Genomic DNA, 22,764 nt, shown 5'->3' with positions numbered 1-22,764 from the left:
GTAGTAGTAGTAGTAGTAGTAGTAGTAGTAGTAGTAGTAGTAGTAGTAGTAGTAGTAGTACTAGTAGTAGTAGTAGTATAGCAGCAGCAGTAATAGTAGTAGTAGTAGTAGTAGTCGAATTCGTCGTCGTAGTAGCAGTATTGATGGAAGTAGTAGTAAATATTTGCTACCATTGTTGTTTTGATCTACATTTTTTGTGACAATATCAGTTCCTGCACGTAGGGAAACTTTGTTTTATCCTTGGGGTAGGTGTACCAGCATTTTCTATCACATTGCAGCTCCAAGTGATCCCCACCATCATAATAACTATTTAATAGCTTAATCTGGATTAAACAACACTTGAGCGGCTATTTAATTTCTCCTTGGAGGGGTTTTGTCTAGACTTTGTACCACTTCTTTCCCGGATATATCATTTGCATGACCATAGGAGCACGGATCTATACCAGGGGCAAATAAGTGCTTACAAAATTGGCAATTCACGCGCTGGGCCCTGGGAACTTTTTTTACCGGGGTGCTGCTGTAAGTTCGAAAAAAAAAACAAAAGTGGTTTCATTTAAAAAAAGGAGAGGGCCTACAATAAAAATTTATAGATCACGCTTCGCGCTCGCTATTTTGAAACAGGCGAAAAATCTTGCCCGCCTTTGCCTCCTTAGCCCGGGGGAGGGGCCACTTCCATTCACGAGTGGATGCCATGCGCGACCATGAGATCTATAAAAGCACCCAAGCACGTATTTTCCATATTCTGAAAATGCACCCCTTAACAAGTAATGGCGTGTGAAACCCTACCCTTAACAAATGGTATTGGAAACAAAACGATACTATTGGCAGGTATGCGATATTTCAATGTTATGTCACGGACGTCGGTCGTCGGTTTTCCCTTTACCTACATTATTGGGTATACCCTCGCAAATTTGACCCTTAACACGTAACTTTCCTAGCGAAGCATAGACCCGGCCTTTTTCATTATTTCAGTGTTTTTGACACCCTTATTACGTTACGTACGTAACGTGCCCTATCTTGAAAAATACATCCTTTTTTACGTGTTTTGGGGTCGCGCATGGTATCCACTCGCATGTAAGTGCCCCCCCCCCCCGGGCTCCTTAGTTAAGAAAATTCTGGTGCCGCCACTGCCCAAGATCCCAGACAGCGTCCCTATAGTGCAGAAGACTATAGTGTAGATGCTTAAAAGAAACAAAACAAGAAAGGAAGAAAAAAATAATAGGATTTATAGAATGCTATTCATTTCCTAAGGCCTGGTCCCACTGGCCAACTGATACAGTGGACAAGCCGGGGTGGCTCCATCCGTTTCCATCCGCCCTATATAGAATGGGCGAATTATCACAGTGGGCGGATGCTCGATGGAAATGCGTATGAAACACGTATGCAAAGAGTACAAAACGGATACATAACATTTTCTAACGAGGGGGCACACTACTGTTTCTACATTTTTACCTTACAAATTTTTATTTTGCTTCTCAAAAGGGGAGCACGGGACGGATGTGCCCCCCCCCCTGGATCCGTCAGTGCCCAAAGGCTTTCCCGGTGTAGGCCGCTGTCCAAAGCCTTTTTCAAAATCTACAAAGTTGATGTAAACCTGCCTCTGTGCATTGTTCTATGACCTTTCTTATGACAAATAAGTGGTCGATGCATCCCCTTTCTCTTCGAAATCAAGCCTGTCCATTCCTTGGTTGTGCATTTATATACTTAATAAGAGATTCGTTGTATTATATCTTTTAACAAGATCTTGCTCGGTATAGAAAGTAGAGGGATTCCGCGCCAGATATTACAATCTCGCAAGGTTGCCCTTCTTTGGAATATTACTGACTCCTTCAGACGGCCATCAGGGATCTGCTTCTTTTCCCATTTTTTTCTAATAATGGTTGAAATACTTCAGCAGCAAGTTCAGGATCTGCCTAGAAAAGAAATAAGTGAGATATAGTAAAAACAAAGTATTATAATGAATTCAAAACAAGTCTGGGTGAAAAAAAATCAGTTTGCTGAGGACCCTATTAGTTTTTTATAAGTGAGTGCATAAATCATCAATATGATAATATTATTTTTGTTAATTAATCATTCCTTATACCTAAGAAATAATAGAGGTTCATGGATTATTCGTTGTAATGGAGCCCGATAAAATTCTTTATGTATGGTCAGTAGCAGACCGTGACCCGGAGGAGACAAAGCATTGGGGGCACTGCATTGTCTGTGAACAATGCTGTGTCCCCCATGCTTTGTCTCCCTCCGGGTCACGGTCCACCACTGTCTATGGTATCAATGACAAGTTTGTATACAAATAGTAACACTGGTATCATCCGCAAAGAGTACAAAGGATTGACAAACAATTTACAACTTGGGTCATAAACATCCAAATGAAAAAATGCAACAGGCCGAGAACGGACCCCTGCGGAACGCCGTGTGATACATGGCTGAATGGATTTGACCCCGTTGACCACAACATACTCATACGATTTGATAAATAATTATCAAACCATCCAAGAGCGACCTGTTATTCAATAATGTTCCATTCTTTTGAAAGAAGTGTGTCAACGGTGTCAAATGTTTTTGAAAGATAATAAAATATACCAATGGTGAAATCAACCTTATCTATTTATTGCTTTATGCGATCACACATATGCAATATTAGCGTGTGTTGAATACCTTTTACAAAAAACAATTGTTGTGAAATCCATATGATATGTTGTAAACATTTCAGATCTTCGAGAATATTAGTAAGTAATAAAACTTTTCAAAGTCACCTTTCGTTTAAATGTGAGCAATTGTTGCTATCTAAAGTGCATTGGGAGCCTCATTATATACGAGAGACATGACTGTTACAAAATGACACAGTGGATACATCATTTCGCACAGGGCGTCGATCCATTTTTCAGATTGGGGGGGCAAAAATCATGAATCAACTTTCCAAAGACAAAACAAACAAACTCACACACACACCCACACACACACACACACACACACACACACACATATATATATATATATATAATTTATGTGACTCGTGAGATAGAGACACATTATCTGACCAACAAATTATGCGAGCGCGAAGCGCGAGCTGAAATTTTGTAATATACTGACCTGATAACAGGAAAAAGGTGCCTGTTTAGGACTGTTTGTAGTAACTCATTAGGAGAATACATATCTCACTACACAGATAATGCGAGTGCCAAGAGCGAGCTGAGACCTGAAAGTTTGATATTTTAAGCATATTTGGTACCAATGATTAAGATTGGTATCTAAAACAAACAATAGATGCGAGCGCGAAGCGCGAGCTGAAAATTTTGATATTTCGATCTGAAAAATTTTGAGTTTAATGGACGATTTTAATAAAGAACAAGATGAATAATATAAGATCCATCAAAAGATTATTGCAAATCGAAGCCGGAGTTCTTTTGAGATTTAAAACTGAAAACGGGACATTCTATTCACCTATTTAATCATGAAAAGTAAGGGTTTTTGCTACAGAAATGGGGCGAGCGCGAAGCGCGAGCTGAAAATTTGTAGTCTGAAAAGCGGACATTTTGAGCACGATTTTAAAATTAAGAATGAGTTATGTATCTCAATCTCGCTTGCTGATTTCTGTGTAACATTACAATCATATTTTATTTTTTGCACATGCGGAATTATCGGGGGGGGGGGCAAAACAATATGTTTGCCCCCCCCAATATTTTCATTGGTGGGGCGATCGCCCCCCCCCCTGCCCCCAGGATCGACGCCTCTGATTTTACAATAGATGGGAAAATAACATCAGAGCCCCCATGACAGGAAGGGGGACCATCTAATACTTCATTTATATGTTGGTTGGTTTAAAAAAAGCATTGAATGAATATTGTTTTTTCCTAAAAGCTCATGAAGTCATTGCTAAAGTTGGAGGATAACTTCAGCAAGATTTATACCCAAGTTTCCAAAGTTGTCGACGAGATTCATTGTTATAATATACATTCAAGTTGTTTTTTTGTGGGGGGAGGGTAGGTAGAGAAACTTAAGGTTTTCCTTTCGATTCTTTTCCATGCTTTATCATGTTCCCTTTTAAGATGTTAACTTTTTATCATAATACTCTCTTTTTACAGAGCTTGCAATTTTTTTTTATTTTGTATGTTTCTTCTTTTTTTGTTGATCCACGGGTGCTTAGCCAGGGGCCATGGGGGCGGTGCCCCCCCCCCCAAAAAAAAAAGTTCCTAAAAAGAAAATAAAAAGAAGGGGAAAGGAAGAAAAAGGGAAAGCGAAGGGAGAAACCGGAAGAAGGGTATAGCTTTTTTTCATTTTTGTCAAAAGAATAGAAACCTAAACTTCTTCTCTCTCTTCATACAAAATAACTAAATTGCCTCTCCCCTCATTTGTTTCCCACACCTTTCTTTCTTCTCTGTTCCCCATTTTTTTCTTTTACTGACAATGGTATATCGCTGCACATCCTTCTTATGTCTTTTTTTTAGGCGGCATGAAACTTTAACGCCATTCGGGGGAATGAATATTTCCTCCATGCAGGCCGTCTTCTATTAGTTTGCGAGTTAAAGGGGAAGTTCACCCTGACAAAAAGTTTATTGTAAAAATAGCAGAAAAAATAATAAAAAACATTGCCGAAGGTTTGAGAAAAATTCATCAAATAATTAAAAAGTTATTAGAATTTCAATTATTTGATTTGTGACGTCATATGCGAGCAGCATTTCTACATAGCGAATGGTAAAAAATCAATGAAATGTCATTTTCTCAGAAAATTGAAAATGGTTTTCACTGTAACCTTTGTATATCAATAGACAAATCATTTCACACCCGATCATGAAAAGAAAACAAAATAAAGTCATCAGGAACCATACAAAATTTGAAATTCATACATTTTATATTACATAACACATGGGGCAGCTGCTCGTTTGTGACGTCACAAATCCCAAATTTTGAACTCTAATAACTTTCTTACTCTTTAACGGATTTTCCTCAAACCTTCACCAATATTTTCACTATTTTTTCTGCTATTTTTACAACATAGTTTTCTTCAGGGTGAACTTCCCCTTTGAAGGGGATCTAATGCAGCTATATAAGTCTTTGCAACCTGAAAGGAATAAGGTAGGCATTTTTCTGTTTCCTTTTTCATATTTATTTTAGCTGCGCTTTGCGCGGTAAGAGGAATTATTTCAAAATTTCGGGAGCGCTCATAATTTCTTTTGAAAAATAAAGGTTTTTTAAATCACGGAAGGTCAATTGAATTTGTACTAGAGACGAAAGAGACGTCTTATTTTGATTTGAATTTGATGAGATACCAAAAACGTCCTGCTCCCCCCCCCCCCCCCCCCCCATCAGGCACGGCGCTTATCGCGGGCCCCGGCCCTCCAAAATAAACCCTGGCTACGCGTTGTTGGTCCACGTCAGTATCTTTTGAAGATTTTATATTAGATATTTTTTAAACATAGATTGCTAAAATGCTAGAAAAAAAATCCATGGTTTATGGAATCTTTTTTTTTCAATAGCAAACAACACGAAATCCACTTGTTCACTGCTACCACCCTGCCTGTGGTGAATCTACAGGTAGGACTATGGTATGCCAATGTTGTACAGAGCACACACTTCAAAAAATCATTAAAATGTCACTTTTGTGACCCAAATTACTAATTTTCATACAGTTGCAATTCATTTTTCATTAGTAACTTGGGAATAATTTTTGTATTCACCAGAGCGCTCAAAAACTTGAATTTTGGGCATATCTTTGTGTACGCCCTCTATTGGTGGAAAGTAATATGGCAAGAAAATTTTCATTTTTTGATCTCTATTTTTAATTAAGAAAAAATGATTTAATGAATCACATTGAAATAAGAGCCAAGTAGTATGAATAATAGGTGTAATAAAAACTGTCAGTGTAAAAAAATCAAGCATTTGCCCCAATGAAAAAGAGAAAATAAGCCAAACATTGCCACCCTTATTTTGCCACACATGGAGATATAACTGAGAACAAGGTTATATTATAACCTTGTTCATTGAATGAGTGACGAAAACATTCATTACAAACACAACAATTTGAATTTTAAAAAAATCATAACCATTAATATCATGTCCGGAAAATATATAATAGCGGCGGCATGATTTACATATTTTCTATTTTTAATTTCATTTATGTTTTAATTATTATTTATCTCCGATACAAATGGACAAGATCGTTAAAAAATATGAGGTTATACGCCCCCCCCCCCCCCCACCGTCAAATTGGATATAGAATTGTTTTATTCCACAAAAAATAAAAATAAGCAAATGAAAGACAGAAAGAGACAATTGGCGGCCCATAGACGTCCGTCTAGGACTTTGAACGGAGCCCGCGGTAAGTTGATGTTAAATAAAACTTTTTTTTTCAAATTTTTATAAATTTGAGGAAGAATATAATAGCCAGGAGAGTGAAAATATTTAAATGTATATCTCCCCACCTCCTTCATGGCTACCCACCTTTACTACTGTTTTTTAAGTGATATAATTTAAATTAAAACAAGGTCTTCGATAATTGACCACGGCGCTTGCCTCGGCCTCGCTGCACCGCGACCGTGTGGTGCGGAGCCGGGCCGGATCGGAGGACTGGTGATCGAGACATGCTCCGCCGAGTCTTCGTCATAGCTTGAGGGGGGGGGGGGGGGGGGGGGTATGAAGGGAGAACTAAGGAAGGAAAGAAAAAAAAATGAGGCCAGATCTAAGTAAGATCTACAATACGTGTAGATATGGCTATGCGGTAATGAAATTGAAAGAAAGAAAAAAGGTTTTCTTCAAGTAGGGTGTCTGGAGAAAAAAATTATTTTTCTTATTTCAAGAAAATATCACAATTTCTTTGTGAATTTGATGAGAAATGACCTTCAGACTGACAGAAATGTAACATTTTTGAAAAAATTCCAATTATTGGCTGCAAAAAAGAAGAATGAAATTAGGTTAATTTTCAGCATTTTTCTGCCATAGACTGTGTAGTTAAGAAATGGGACACACACAAATCCAAATTTTTAGCTTCCGAGAGCTGTTATAAATTTATCATTAATGCCAAAAACTTGTCCATAAAGAGTCCAATAGGATTTTTTATGCTCTTTCTGATGGTATGATTTTTATAAAGATTTTGAAACCAGATCACAATGAAAAATTGCGACGAAATGAAAAAAAATGTGCAAAACAGAAATTTCATTTTCCCATAGAAAACGCATGGGGAAATGGCAATCTCAACACACACACAAATAAGGGTTTGAAAATTTTCTCTAAATCCTTATTTATAATGATCATATAAACTTGTCCTTACTGTCAAAAGAAGCCCCTGAATTTTCTCTTTCCATACATGCCAAACACAAGTTAATAATCAATTCAGATCACATTTTTCTAGCAGCCTGAACTTCGTGAAAAAAATGTGCCACATTTTCCCCTAAATCAGCCTGTTTTATGCTGACACTTTTCAGTGTGGCTTCAGACACCCTATCTTCAAGTCGCAAGGAACATGAGGAAGGAAATACGATCAAACAATCAAAGGAGAAGAACTAACAGAAAAGAATGAAGGAAAAATTATAAACTATTTTTGTTTAATTTACTTTAAATAATGGTAGAAGTTTGAACTTTGATGATGAATTTTAACCTAAATGTTTGTGATTGGAATTCATGAATGTCATGAATGTATTCATAAATAGCCTACAGTTCACTACAAGAAATTTACCTTTGTTAGGCCTACATGTATTTGATTTTAAAAGGTCAAGTCCACCTCAGAAAAATGTTGATTTGAATCAATAGAGAAAAATCAGGCAAGCACAATGCTGAAAATTTCATCAAAATCGGATGTAAAATAAAAGAGTTGTGACATTTCAAATTTTCGCTTATTTTCAACAAAATAGTTATATGAATGAGCCAGTTACATCCAAATGAGAGAGTCGATGATGTCCCTCACTATTTCTTTTGTTTTTTATTATTTGAATTATACAATATTTCAATTTTTACGAATTTGACAATTGGGACCTCCTTGCCTGAAGCACAAAATGTTAAAATATTGGAATTCCACTTTTTCAGGGAGGAATGAAACTTCATTTCACATGACAATGACGAGAAAATAACAATATTTCATATAATAAAATACAAAAGAAATAGTGAGTGATGTCATCAACTCTCTCATTTGGATGTAACTGGCTCGTTCATATAACTATTTTGTTGAAAATAAGCGAAACTTTGAAATGCCATAACTTTCTTATTTTACATACGATTTTGATGAAATTTTCAGTGTTGTGCTTGTTGAATTTTTCTCTTTTTGTTCAAATCAAGTTTTTGTTGGGGAGGACTTGTCCTTTAATGTGAATTTAATGTCTTATCCTGTGAAAATGCAAATTTTTAAAGAGAAATTAATTGTACTGCATGTCAAGTAATTAGATTGCCTATTTTTCGTTCTTTCATACAGCCCAGGTTATGTGTATGGTTAGGAAACCAATGAAAATGACTGAGAAGCGCAATTCCAAGGTAACACTTCCCAACCTCTCATTAGCCGAAGCCCATCACAAAGCTGCCAAGTTTTCTCTGAGTGACCTGCACCGTCAGACCAATTCTGCTGCCAAACAGGCCATCCTCTATGAGCTCCACTCATCGATGCAGCTTCGAGCAGAGAGGATTCGTATCCATCGGAAAGGTTCCTCTGATACTCATCATGATGATGCTGACGACAATGTCAAAGACGTTGCTGAGAGGAAGCCAGTAACGCAGGTCCCCTCCCGATGTCAAACCAAACATGTGACATTTGGTGAAGCACATTTAGAACCAAGGCTCCAATCCCGAATCCCTGTGCCAGTTCGTCAAGACCCAAACCAAAGGTCAAGAAGTCACAAGGTATCCAATGTAAAGGGGCAGGATGCTAGAAGCAGGATTACACAAAGTGTCAGAAGAGGTGATGGTGACCAAAAGCATCATGGGAACCAAACTGTAAACTTTGAGTATACGTGGGGACAAAGAGGAAGGTTGAATGAACTCAGAATCAGGTAAAATGTCTTGAATCTTTTATGCTATCACTGGAATGTCCAAGAAATCCTGAATAATCTGAAAATATATGCTTTATTTATTTTATTTATTATTTATTCGGCACTTCAAACATATTTAAGATTTACAAAGCAGCATCAAACGTTACATAAAATGACATAAAAATTATACAGGTACGTGCAATATTTGATAGCAGTTTGTCCAGTGCATCAGTTGGTGGCCAGGGAAGAGGAGAGCAAACTTAATCACTGTGACCTAATGGTCCCTCCGCCCAACCAACCGATGCACTGGAAATACTGGTAAAATTTGCATGAAAATAATCGAATCAAAAAATGAATAGGGATTATCAAATTGAAAATGATTGCACTAAATGTAGATGTCCGATTTCAAGTTATATTCAAAGGGGTCCAAGAATAAGGTAATCAGTATATATGTAAATAAATGTAACTGAAATTTAGGAATATATCATAATAACCAAAATGAAGGTAATTATTAATGTATATACATTTGTAACATCTTTATATTGGAATGAAAGTTGATAATTAGGGCACTAAAATACTGAAAATTAAAGGATGAATATACTGTGACAATGTGATGACCATGACTCTTCAAACAGAGTATAGATGACGATGGCAAGAAAGCATAAGAAAACATAACAGTGATTAATAATATAATTATTATAGATACATGTATATGAAATCTTCCTTAATAAGTGCAAAATATAACTGAACTAAACATAGGATTGGATTTATTGATTTGAAAAATGTCTTCATCAGATTTACATGCAATACTAACTAAAAGGGGCGTGAGAAGAGATGTGAGATTTAAGACTGTTTTTCCAATTGTCATAGCTTACCAGTATAACGTCATTACGTAATCCAACAGGCAATCCGTCCCAAAGAATAGGAAATAAAAATAAGGCCGAATTAGCGAGTCGCTTTGTGCGAGCTCTAAGGTGCCGAAAACGGAGGTCATCCAGACGCCTTGCAACCACATGGATGTTATCTCGAACATCGTCACAAGAAGTGAGACGGAGAAGGGACTTTACAACAAAGGTTATGATGATGTAGGCACGACGAGACTTAAGACTTTGCCAGTTAAGCAATTGAAGTCGATTTTGGTAAGACATTTGTTGCCTTTGTTGCTTCAGAATGAGACGGGTTGCACGGCGTTGGATGCTTTCTAACCTATCTGACAAACAGTTATTGTAAGGATTCCAGGCAGGTAAACCATACTCGAGTATCGGGAGGACCAATGATTTGTACAGGGCAAAAATGGCAGAGGGTGACAGACCAGACGAGAGAGAGGTAAGTAAACCCAGTACCCTGTTTGCACGGGAGATGACATAAGTTACATGACTATCCCAGGAAAGTTTGTGATTCAGTACTATCCCGAGATACTTCATTTCACTCACTACCTCGATTGGGTCTACATTCACAAGGTAAGAAGGAACACCAACATCTTTCCTCATTAATCCTACTATTCGCATTACTTTAGTTTTCTTAGCATTAAGTTCCATTCTGTTTTCTAAACACCATTTCGATATTCTGTTCAAGTCACATTGAAGAGCATGGCAGTCATCAGTACTTCTTATTGGACGATATATTAATGTGTCATCTGCAAATAGAGCACAATTGGATGACACATAGTCCGGGATGTCATTGATGAAGAGATTGAAAAACAGGGGGCCCACTATGCTTCCCTGGGGCACCCCTGAAGGCACACTGCCCCATTGAGAGAAGGTACCTCTAAAGATGACACGCTGTTGACGACCACACAAAAACGATTTGATCCAGTGCCACAGAGTACCACATATGTTGTACTGCAGAGATAATTTGTTGAGAAGGATATCATGTGGTATTTTATCGAAAGCTCGTGAAAAGTCAAGGGAGATCACATCTACCGGACAAGAAGAAGGACCTTCTAGACAATGCATCCATTCATTAGTAAGATGCAGAACTTGAGTTACACATGACTTTCCTCTCTGAAAACCATGTTGCACACTGGTGATTGGACAAGAACTATTACAGTGACTCTGAATGGCTGTTGCAACAAGAGATTCCATGATCTTGCTGGCTAATGATGTCAATGCAACCGGGCGGTAATTTGATGGACAGCTTTTATCTCCGGATTTGAAGACAGGAGTGATATTACCAGATTTCCAAGAGGTTGGAACTTTACCCAAGGCCAGTGATGTACTGAATATACGTTGCAGGATGTGGCATGACACAATGGCAGTTTCCTTCAGGAGCACAGCTGATAAGCCATCAGGACCAGGAGCTTTATTTGTCTGGAGAGAAACTAATTTCTGGTAAATATCGGTAACAGAGATGTCGAAAGATTGCAGTGACGTGATGGGGAAGTCACACTTTGGAGGTTCATGAGGAACTATGCTCGGCTCTGTGAATGACTTCTGGAAGCAACAAAGGAATTGACTCGCAATATCAGCAGGATTGCTAACAACGTGATTTTCGACGACGATGACAGGAGGGGATAAACTTCTCTTACGTTCTCTCACGAAGGCAAAGAATCGCTTACGGTTGTCAGGAAGCAGGAATAGATTATTAACATATTGCCAGTAAGCTGCCTTGATTTCATATTTCACAAGGTTTCGCGCTTCTTTGAAGAGGCACCAGTCAGCAAGTAAGTTGGACCGTTGAGCTCTAACAAACAGTTTACGTTTCTTGCAGATCATATGCTTTATTTCCTTAGAGATCCATGGCTTATATTTCCTGGTTCTCATTCGAGATCTGGGAATAGCATCTTTAGACGCAGCTTCAAAGATGTCTAAAAATCCCTCCCACGAGGCATTTACATCTTCGGGATCGATGAAGAGGTTCCATGGTACAAGCTGCAACAGTCGATTCATATGCTCAAAGTCAGCTTTCGGAATGTTGAGAAACTCACGAAGCACCGACTTAGGAGCGAACGATTTATGGGAAATAATCTTAAATACAATTCCATGGTGATCACTAGGAACTGGGTTGGGACAGACAGATGCCTCCACGAAGAGGTCAGAACGATTGGTGAACACATGATCGATCAGGGTACCAGATGAAGGGTCGTCCTTTGAAGGACGGGTAATAGCACTGACAAGCTGACACAGTTCCATGGTGCTGCATATGGAGAGAAGCTGTGATGAATCGTTGGAGGAATTATCAAACAGGTCAACATTGAGATCTCCTGTGAGGATAATACCATCGTAATTGATTGAGATCCTCTGGATGTTGTCAATGTGGTTTTGAAGTACCTCCCAGTATTGGGCGTTAGAGTTTGGAGGACGGTATAAAGATAACAGTAGCCACTTTTTATGCCGGAGAAGAAATTCAATGCTTAACAACTCCAGGTCAGGGTGTTCCAGGTTTTCTAATCTCCTAGGATAAAGGCTGGCATCGATGGCAGTCAGTACCCCTCCACCAGTCTTGTTCAATCTATCCTTACGAAATAGAACATAATTAGATGGAAACCCAAGTTCAACATCCTCGCAAGCAGGATTCAGCCAGCTTTCAACAATGCATATTATTTCTGAATGGTCAGTAGCCAAGTGCGCTAATAAATTTGGCATTTTATGTCGAAGGGAACGTGCATTAAACACAAGTCCAGTCACGTGACCATTTGGATGATCATGAGAATTTTCGACATGATTAGCAGTAGAGTTTTGACGAGTAGATGGACCAGGATTTGTAGCTATATCTCCAGACTGAAGAAGCAGTCGGAAAGTTGCAGTGGAGTTGGCATAATAATTAACAGGTAAACCACTATGCTTGTTTCTGGTAGGAATATACCTCACTGAAGAAGATAATTCATAGCATGAAGGTAATATCGGGTAGAATTCCTGATGAACCAGAATAGTAAGGATTAGGGTTATTAAGCCACAGAACTCCATTGTTGTCCAGAGAAGACACACTGCCTACTAATCCAGATACACAAAAGAGGGTCCAAGAGCTTAATTCCTCAGGTGAGTGAACTTAAACATGTTAACAGATTGAAGAAGCTCACATGGAATTGAAGATATGGGACCACAGTCTACACAATCCAAAATGACTCGGTGATTGCTTCCCTTTAGTTTAAGCTACAATCAGCCATCTATCTTTCTACTTACAGACAAAAATGTCACTTCAACGATCACCACTTGATCTTGAATACTTGAATATTCAATAACATTGAAGAAGGATTCAGATGTCTCTTGAAGAGGACGTTGGCTTTCCAGTTACTTTCCAGATCACATTCAAATATCATTAAACAAAGCTTCAGTGAGAAGATTTATTTCAACATTACTCCAATGGTGTTAGACAATCTGAGAATCAAACCATCTGCTAAGAGACCAAATGGACATTAAATACTCTAACAGTCCTGGACATGTTTTATACACGCGCTAAATTAAGCGTGATTTATGAAGGAAATCTGCATAAACCATGGACTCCACCGTGGGTTTTGAAAACTACCTTTGTGAATTCGGGCCTAACACTGTAACAGTCTTGAATATGCCAGGGGTGTTGATGTACACTTTTCTCTTTTCCAGGTTTCTTGCGAGGAAGTACTTTGGGGTGTGGAGAAGGAATGCTTGCACTGGTGTCAGACCATCAATTATCAGGTATCTAGAGCCCTCACTTTAAAATTATTATGTAGTCATGATAATAATTATTCTATTACTTCATTTATGGGTGTATTAATGCATTCCAAAATGAAAACCATACATATTCTTTGTGGTCCAAATCTACTAAAGCGGTTCCTATTCTGATCCTATTTGCAGGTGTGCATGTACTTATTTGTGTTAATTTATACGGTGTTTACACAGTGACACGGCTCGGGGGTTCGACACGCGAGCTGTGCTCAACACGGCAATTTTATGCTGTGTAAACGTGATCAGTGTGATCCGCGAGCCGTGTCGAACACGGCTTTTTTGATCCGCCAAAATCGTAGGTTTCAACCCGCGAGCCGAGTCAGACTCGGCAATTTTTTCGTGTGTAAACAGAAAGCCGTATCGAACTCTCTTGACCAGGTCACTGCGCGCGATTTCACTTTTGGCATTGTTGTTGTTCGCACGGACAAGATTCGATTCCGGCGGTGAATTTCCCGCGTTTAATTTGCGACGTCATAATTCTTCTTCCATTCGACATCCGCGAGCCGTGTTGAACTCACCTTTTTATATGTACGTTTAAACGCGATCTCTGATCCCTTCTTCGCAGTGTTCAACCCGGCTCGCGGATTCAACACCCGAGCCGAGTCAATGTGTAAACACGGTATAAATGGCACTTTAAACCTAGGTTGTGGAAATGTGGGTTCAAACCCCTTGATGGTTTGAACCCATATTGTGATGTTTTGTTTGAAGGGGCTCTGAGAATTTGGGGGTTCTTATTACCTGCCCGCAACAACAAATATATTTGAATGTAACATTACTCATGGATATTGCTAGTTCGTGATATTGGACATTCCTTGACATCCTTTTGTTAAAAATGATCTGAAATTTTGATTTGAGAAAGGATTAGTTTGCCCTGCCAAATACAAAATGAACATGTAGCTCTACTTGTCCTGTTTTCAAGCAGACAGAAAGTTAAATTAGGAGTGGGCTATAAATAGGTGATTTTTGGTTTTACTGTGGGAACAGTTTTTTTGTGTTCCTTTTACCTTATCTCAACATGAAATGACAATATTTTTTGTCTCAGGTCCGAGAAAAAAGTGTGCTGGGCCAAAATCCAATATGGCTGCCAAAACCCCCCAAAATCACAGTTTTGGTCACAACTTATTTATTTGGTGGTCTTTTTCTCTGGTTTTGGTGTCTATTCATATTTTAGGGGGCAGGCAATTTCTTTTTCCTATAATTAGCTCTTTTAAATCATTATTTGTAGAGTTAAAAGGTAATTATACCTAAATTTTCCCATTTTTATAGCCTTTTTTTCAGCCAAATGTAGGTTTTATCGTCCTGGAGTTCTTGGATATTAGATGATACGAGGTCAACAATAGTAAGTAGCTTTATAGAGCTATATTGCTTTTATTCCTCTACTATGGATTTTTCAGATATTTGTGAAATATATCTTATTAAATAAAAATGTTAATTATCCATAGGGACATTACAGTATACAATGTACTGTTACTGTACACACTACACTGCATATTTCCATGCATTGACCACCATTACATATGACAAGGCCTGTATACAGTGTCATATAGAAATAAGCTCTTACATGTAAGTCATAGAAATAAGCTCTTAAGGTTTCAAATTAGATTGTGAATTGTGAATTTGATTGCTTGTCAGCTGATGTACATGATGAAACCAGCAACGTAAATTGGACATAAAATATCACATATATCATATACGTAGATCATCTACATGTAGCCATATCTTCATTTGGAGGCTTTTTTTACCTGGTTGTGGTGTCTAACTAGCCTATGTTTATGGGGTCAGGTAATTATATAATCATGGTAACGTTGATCAACAGCCAATCAGAGCCAAGGATTCCATGTAAGTTACCATTAAGTTAACATAATGGTAAATTTTTATGCAACGGGCCCAGAATAGCTACAGTGTAAATGCCATGATGTGGGGTTAATTACCTTTCTTCACCCCCTGAATTAGCATAGTTGACAAAAGATGTTCTCAGTTTCTGAGACAAAACATATCTTTAATTTCTGTGGCATCTAATTCTAAACCTAAGAGCTCATTTCTACATGTATAACACTATGCCTTGTCATGGTGGCCAATGCATTTATGCAGTGCAGTATGTACAGTACATTGTATACTGTATAGCCCCTATGGATAATTAACATTTTTTTTATTAAAGATATATTTCACAAATATCCGTAAAACCCATAGTAGAGGAATAAAAGCGATATAGCTCTATGAAGCTGCTTGCTATTGTTGACCTCGTACCATCTAATATCCAAGAACCCAAGGACAATAAAATCTACTTTTTTGGCTGAAAAAAGGCTATAAAATTTGAAAAATTTAGGTATAATTACCTTTTAACTCTACAAATAATGGTTTAAAAGTACTACCGTAATTATATGAAAAACAAATTGCCTGCCCCCAAATACACATGAATAGACACCAAAACCAAAGAAAAAGACCACCAAATAAAGAAGTTGTGGCCAAAACTGTGATTTTGGGTGGTTTTGGCGGCCATTTTGGATTTTGGCCCGGCACACTTTTTTCTCGGACCCAAGACAAAAAATATTGTCATTTCATGTTGAGATACATTACAAGGAATAAAAAAAAAACTGTTCCCATATTGAAATTACAAAAAAAGTATTTTTGACCCATGTATAGCCCACTCCTAGTTAAATTGGGATTTCCATTTCTTGGACTCCAGGGAGCATTACAACTCTCGGCTGATGCGGAAGATGTTTGACGAGTGGAGAGAATTCTGGTGGATACAGCGCAGAGAATGGACCCTTATGATAAGAGCTGAGTATCATCATAGGTAAGAGAAAACTTTTCATGGATGAGAGGGTTTTCAGGAAGAATCAGAAGGCTCCAGGGGATTTCAAAGTATTATCATAATTCAATATAATTTGTAGGATTGATAATAATCATTGAAGAAGAATGTGAGAAAACAACTCTGCCCAGACTGGGATTTGAACCCAAATCTTGGCATTGACTGATGCTTTATGAAGAGGCTCCTGTTGAGAGAATGTAACTTTCTGACTTTTTTCATCCTGTGGGGTATATGTACATGTATATCAACCCATTTCTACACCACAGCACTGCCATAAAAAAAACTTAACAACAAGTTACAACTGTAAACAAAAAAATACATAGCAACCTGTTTCTGTTTGACAGTGAGATATTATGAGGTGTGAAACTGGAAAAAGGTAAACCTGTATTTGTGAAGAACTGCAGTATCAGTGGTTTCATGTATACCTTTAAGAGAATGCTTAATAGTGTTTCATAGTGAAATTGCTTATGTGGTATTAGTTAGGCCAAGTCATAATTGGGCACATCATTGGTGTAGTCATTTCTGCAGAGGATGTTAATTTGTTAAAATGCAGTTTCAAATGCCAATATACATTTGTTATTTTAAATGAAAATCCATAATTTATTGTTCGAAATAGACATGAAATGAAATACTCCGGCTTTGCCCAATTGATCGTGGGCCCGGCAGCCACCATGCAGCACCAGATCGACGAGGCTCTATCCCTTTAATTGTTGAACGCCAAACAGGGTAGCAGCAACTCCCATCTTTTGTCTGACACGGCTGGGGTTTGAACCCCCGACCTCCCGGTTGTGAGACGGACGCTCTACCAACTGAGCCAACACAAGCACAGGTCCACAGTTAAATTTGAAAAGATGCTAGAAGCAAGTACACAAACCCCTTACTAAATAAGAAGTCAAATGTTACTTGTTTGTGTTATGACTGAGTTCACGGGCAGATATATGTAGATGACGTGTGATTTGTGCTCATAACCTTTATGATTTCTTTGCTTTTCACTTACTCATCTATGTTTGAAGACATACTAGATAGGAAAGGTATTAATCCTGTATTTATCACCTATTTCCTTCCTATCACAGATACAAGATGTACCAACATGTATGGATATGTTGGAGAGCATTTGTTGTGAGAGAAAAGGTGAAGAATGCCAAGAAAGAAATCTCAACTATACATGGTAATATAAGAAAAATTTTATTTGCCCCTGCCCCCCCCCCCCCCTCCCCACTGTTTAAAGCGATATCCTTTCTCTTCTTTCTTTTGCTTCTCTCTTTCTGGCTTTTCTTTTTTCTAATTTTTTGATATTCTTTCATCTTTTGTCTTTCTTTTTCTTCATTATATTCAATGAATTATTTTTCCCCCTTTTACTTCCATGTTTGCTTTCTCCTTAGAATATGGTATATTCTAAATTCTGAATACTTGTCTATGAATTGTAAAAGTTTTGAATGGGGTGTAAAATCATATGTTAAATTTTCTTGTGCATCTATGACTATTTATACATACGTAATTATTCAAAGTGCATGTTATTGTCTTTTTTATTACTTTCAACTTGAAAGCCTCAAGTACATTGCTACTCAAGGCCATGTTAGCATGGAAGCACTATGTCACATTGAGGAGAGCAAAGAGAGTACTGAAGCAGAAAGCTGAGAAGGTTCATCAGAGACATGCACTGCAATTCTGTTGGAATGAGTGGAGGGCTGCCATGCAGCAGCGCAGAGAAGAGAATGATGCTGAGGTGTTTGCCTTGCAGTACTGGGCTGAGAGTCTCGTCCAGAGGGTGAGTTGAAAGAGAAAGATGGAGAGAATGAGAGGGGTTGGGCAGGGAAGAGAGAGAGGGGGAATAGAGTAGCGCAATTTTGTAAACACTAAAGAAAAGTATTATAGGTGTTTGTTGATAATTCTCTTTAGTAGAAAATAGTGAACTGAATTTCTAATATCCTTCTTTCTTTTTTTTGGGGGGGGGAATTTTGATATGAATCTTTTTTGTTGTATGCCATGTATGTGCCATTATGCAAGTACTGAGACATACAATTTCTGTGATAATATATCTGTAATCTGTATAAAAGAAGTCTGCTTTATCATTTTGAACATTATTTCCCTCTGTTATGATTGCATTACAAAATCAGCTAGTTAATACATACAATATCTTTTTTTTTTGGTTCCTTCTTTGAACGCTGAGTACACAGAAGGAGTCATGGCCACTATGCTTGATATGTTAATAATATTTGTATTAATAATTAATCTATTGATTTCATTTTCCTCAGGCATGGAATGCCTGGAGAAGAAGATGGTTACAGAAACAGGAGATGAAGGAGAAAGAGATGCAAGCTCAGCATCACTATGAAAAGACACTGGTATCTAGATGTTATTACCAGGGCCTGATACCATACACTCATTATAGGAAGGAGAAAAGGAGGATCAGTGGTGAGTGTCCTTAACCCAAAGAATACTAATAACTTAAAGGTCAAGTCCACCTCAGAAAAATGTTGATTTGAATCAATAGAGAAAAATCAGACAAGCACAATGCTGAAAATTTCAAAATTGGATGTAAAATAAGAAAGTTATGACATTTCAAAATTTCGCTTATTTTTAACAAAATAGTTACATGAACAAGCCAGTTACATCCAAATGAGAGAGTCGATGATGTCACTCACTATTTCTTTTGTTTTTATTGTTTGAATTATACAATATTTCAATTTTTACGAATTTGACGATTAGGACCTCCTTGCCTGAATCACAAAATGTTAAAATAATGGAATTCCATGTGTTCAGGGAGGAATGAAACTTCATTTCACATGACAATGACAAGAAAATAAAAATATTTCATAATTCATATAATAAAATACAAAAGAAATAGTGAGTAGGTGATGTCATCAGTTCCTCATTTGCATGCCAACCAAGATGTCCATATAACTTTTGTGAAATGAAGTGAAACTTTAAAATGCCATAACTTTCTTATTTTACAGCCGATTTTGATGAAATTTTCAGTGTTATGCTTGTTGAATTTTTCCATTTTCATTCAAATCAAGTTTTTGTTGGGGTGGACTTGTCCTTTAAGTTCCCATAGTTTTTGTTCAAGGAATACCCATGATTTGGTAGCAAATGGGTTAGACTCATAGTAGAAAGGAGAACCAATTTAAGATTTACCACATATCCTTATTGATCGGGGGGGGGGGGTAGTTTCGTAAATTAAGCTGTTCATAAGTTAAGAGCAACTTTAAGAATAACTGGTTAACCTTTCTTACGCTCGTAACCATCACCAATGAATACACCATTTACCACAATAAAGGATCACCAGTTGTTCTTAAAGTTGCTCTTAACTTACGAACAACTTTATGAAATGGCCCCCTGATTCGTATAGACTGACTGTAGAGACTACTAGGTTTCAAGATGGTTGAGTTGCTAATCTTTACATCAAGGGCATCATGGTGTTGTGGCTCTGACTCCTGTTTCTCAATCAGAGGGTCATGGGTTCAAATCCTACTTTAGATGTTTTTTTTTTTCAGCAAGAAATCTTTCCATATTGTATTGCTTTCAACCCAGATGGAGGAAAAGGCAGGAATTATACCTTGATACTTTGGGTGCTTAACATCTACTTTGGTAAAGGCAATATTATTACTCTCCATTATTGTAGAGTGTTTTAGAGAGTTTTGATAAAAAAATATTAATCTCTACAAGCAAGTATGATCATTTTTATTAGATACAATATTTTTTTCTATGTTATCTTTAAAACTTTGTGAAGAAGAATCACTATTGCCTACACCTGCATGGAGTATGGGTATATATATTTAGATGATAAAATACAGTTAAATGGATCTTGCTTTAACTTTTTGAAGGCCAAGATGAATTGAGAAAACAAAACAAGTATGATGCAGACAATTCAAATAAATTGGACGCAAAATATGAAAGTTGTGTCATTTCAAAGTTTCACTTTATTTTGGATCACAGGTGCTGCAAATGAGAGTAAATTCTGAATACTTTTCTTTTCAAGAGGGGTATCATCAGCTTTGAAGACAGCTTTGAAGCTGATGAAAGAGATTATTATTATTACTTTAATCATTATTTATTATTTATGCACTGTGCTTTTCCCAAATTGGCCCAAAGCACTTACAACAACAAAAGAACACATCAAGTATAGAATGAAATTGTAATCCTGAAACTCTGGAATGGAAAAGGTCTTGAGAGATGAAGAGATTGCTATCAACGATCAGAGTATTTAACAGAGAAGTTACCATAGTCATGAAAATTCTACATCAGGAATTATAGATACACATGTGTTGGTAGGTAGAGGCATGTACTCTCTAATACTCTTTAATAATAATCATCACCCTTTTATCTGTGGAGCGTTGTGGCCCAGTGGATAAGTCTTCTGACTTTGAAACAGAGGGTCGTGGGTTCGAATCCCAGCCATGGCATAATTTCCTTCAGCCAGGAATTTATCCACATTGTGCTGCACTAGACCCAGGTGAGGTGAATGGGTACCCAGCAGGATTAATTCCTTAAATGCATGAGCGCTGAAAGGCAGCTCAAGCTAAAGCCGGGGTAATAATAAATAAAAAAACGCGCCTCGCAATAGAATATTTCTAGATAGAGGGCGCTATATAAATGCCTATTATTATTATTATTATTATTATCTGTCACTCTCCTTTTCATACCACATTTAGCACAAGCTTACCAGGTGTACTCTGACAGACTATTAACCCAATCCTGGCAGCATTGGAATCAGAGATGGTTTACCCGTCGATCCTTGGAACAGCGCCAGGAACAGGTTGATCGTCTGGGAAACAGAGCCAGGATGAGGAGACTCCTCACTCATTGGAGATTCTGTATCCTTTATTCTTTTGCTTTCATCATGTTATTTGTCTGTAGGTTTAGATGTATTTTGAGATTTACATTAAAGTCTATAATCTAAACTTTTTATTTCCTGGACATACTGATTGAGATTTATTAATATCACACAAGTAAAGCAACATAGCGCATGTAAGATAGTGCTGCAGCCGAACCGAACGGAAGTTCGCCGAACTTGGCACTTCCGAACCAGACCGAACCGAACACAAAGGCCTGGTTCGGAAGTTCGGTAAAAAAAAAAAAATGTTAACATGCAATGCGTAAGTGTGTGTGTATTTGAGTTTTGTCAGACGTGTATCAATCAGATATGATTATTTACGTCTGGGACCGACCTTTAACGTCACCATCCGAAAGACGTGACCAGGGCTCGAACATCGAACCTCTGCATCAATTTGTAACTTCCCCATAGCTTGGATTACAGGCGCACGCCACAACGCCCAGTGATGACTACATACTAGATTTAAGTATAAAATTGAACAAAAAAATATTGGTTAGTGATTGTGCACAAAGAGAATTCCACTCAATATATTTTTAAAATCCACTATGATAGCTCCCATCATGTCTTTGATTGAACTGTTATCAACTTAAGAATATTTTATTAACATAAATATATTTTTTCTTGATAAAATGAGGGGACATTTTGAAGCTTAACTCGGTATAAAAGTGTGGTGTAATTACGTATTGCCATAATCGATCGTGATCGTAATCGGACCTAATCATTTTGTATTTGATAAAGAAAAAGAACCAGACATAAATTCATTCCTCGTAAATGACAAAGTATGACAGTTTCGGTCTCGTGTTTGATTAAATTTTTATCATTTTCAATTTTTTTTATAAACATGAATATATTTTTTCCTTATAAAATGTGGGGACATTTTAAGCTTAACTCAGTTCAATAGTGTAGTTGAATTACGTATTGCTGTAATCGGACGTACATTTAATTGTTTTGTATTTTAAAAAAAGAAAAAGACAAGACAAATTAATTCCTTGTGACTGACAAAGTAATGGTAAAGTATATATATTCCACCTTCTGAAATTTCCATATTAATATAAAAGATGAATAAATAAGAGATGAAGGAATGAGGGTGAAAAACAGAAAATGTAAAAATTCAAACCAAATCAACGCATGTTCCCTGATCGATGTTCCGGAAATGGTTGGTAAGGAAAGTTGAAACAGGAAGTCCAAACAACCTGCTCTCGGTTGCTATTATACAGGTAAAATTCGTATTCCGAACTTGAAACGTTTTTCCATTGTCAATATTTTCTTAAAAGTGGTTTAATCTGGTCAATTACTGAAAATGAAATGATAAATTATCAGTTCCGTCTTAGTTCTGACGATCAACGCCGGGTGATTTCACAACACTAAAATACAGTGTAGTCCCATGTACTCATTTTCGTGTTGGAAATATGTTTGAAGTCACGTAGCGTCGATCTTTCTGGACAAAGAATGGACTGATATTTTATCTTTTTAAAGTAATTCATTGACCAGATTTCACCACTTTGAAAATAGGGACTTTCT

The 22,764-nt window shown here is 37.4% G+C and overlaps 1 protein-coding gene across 1 annotated transcript in view; it reads left to right on the top strand.

Annotated features, from left to right (window-relative positions):
- The first annotated feature begins 6,294 nt into the window (after nt 1–6,294).
- LOC121413419 (protein SFI1 homolog) overlaps nt 6,295–22,764 on the top strand; it is a 43,370-nt gene continuing 26,900 nt past the window's right edge. The window contains exons 1-8 of the mRNA XM_041606232.1: nt 6,295–6,319; nt 8,402–8,972; nt 13,493–13,564; nt 16,281–16,391; nt 17,480–17,574; nt 17,954–18,174; nt 18,662–18,821; nt 21,062–21,223. Coding sequence (XP_041462166.1) covers nt 8,410–8,972; nt 13,493–13,564; nt 16,281–16,391; nt 17,480–17,574; nt 17,954–18,174; nt 18,662–18,821; nt 21,062–21,223 — 1,384 coding nt within the window. The 5' untranslated portion in view covers nt 6,295–6,319; nt 8,402–8,409. The remainder of the gene's footprint in view (nt 6,320–8,401; nt 8,973–13,492; nt 13,565–16,280; nt 16,392–17,479; nt 17,575–17,953; nt 18,175–18,661; nt 18,822–21,061; nt 21,224–22,764) is intronic.

Source organism: Lytechinus variegatus, chromosome 4 (assembly GCF_018143015.1).
Source record: "Lytechinus variegatus isolate NC3 chromosome 4, Lvar_3.0, whole genome shotgun sequence".
Taxonomy (NCBI): domain Eukaryota; kingdom Metazoa; phylum Echinodermata; class Echinoidea; order Temnopleuroida; family Toxopneustidae; genus Lytechinus; species Lytechinus variegatus.
This window is presented reverse-complemented; position numbering and strand designations above follow the sequence as displayed.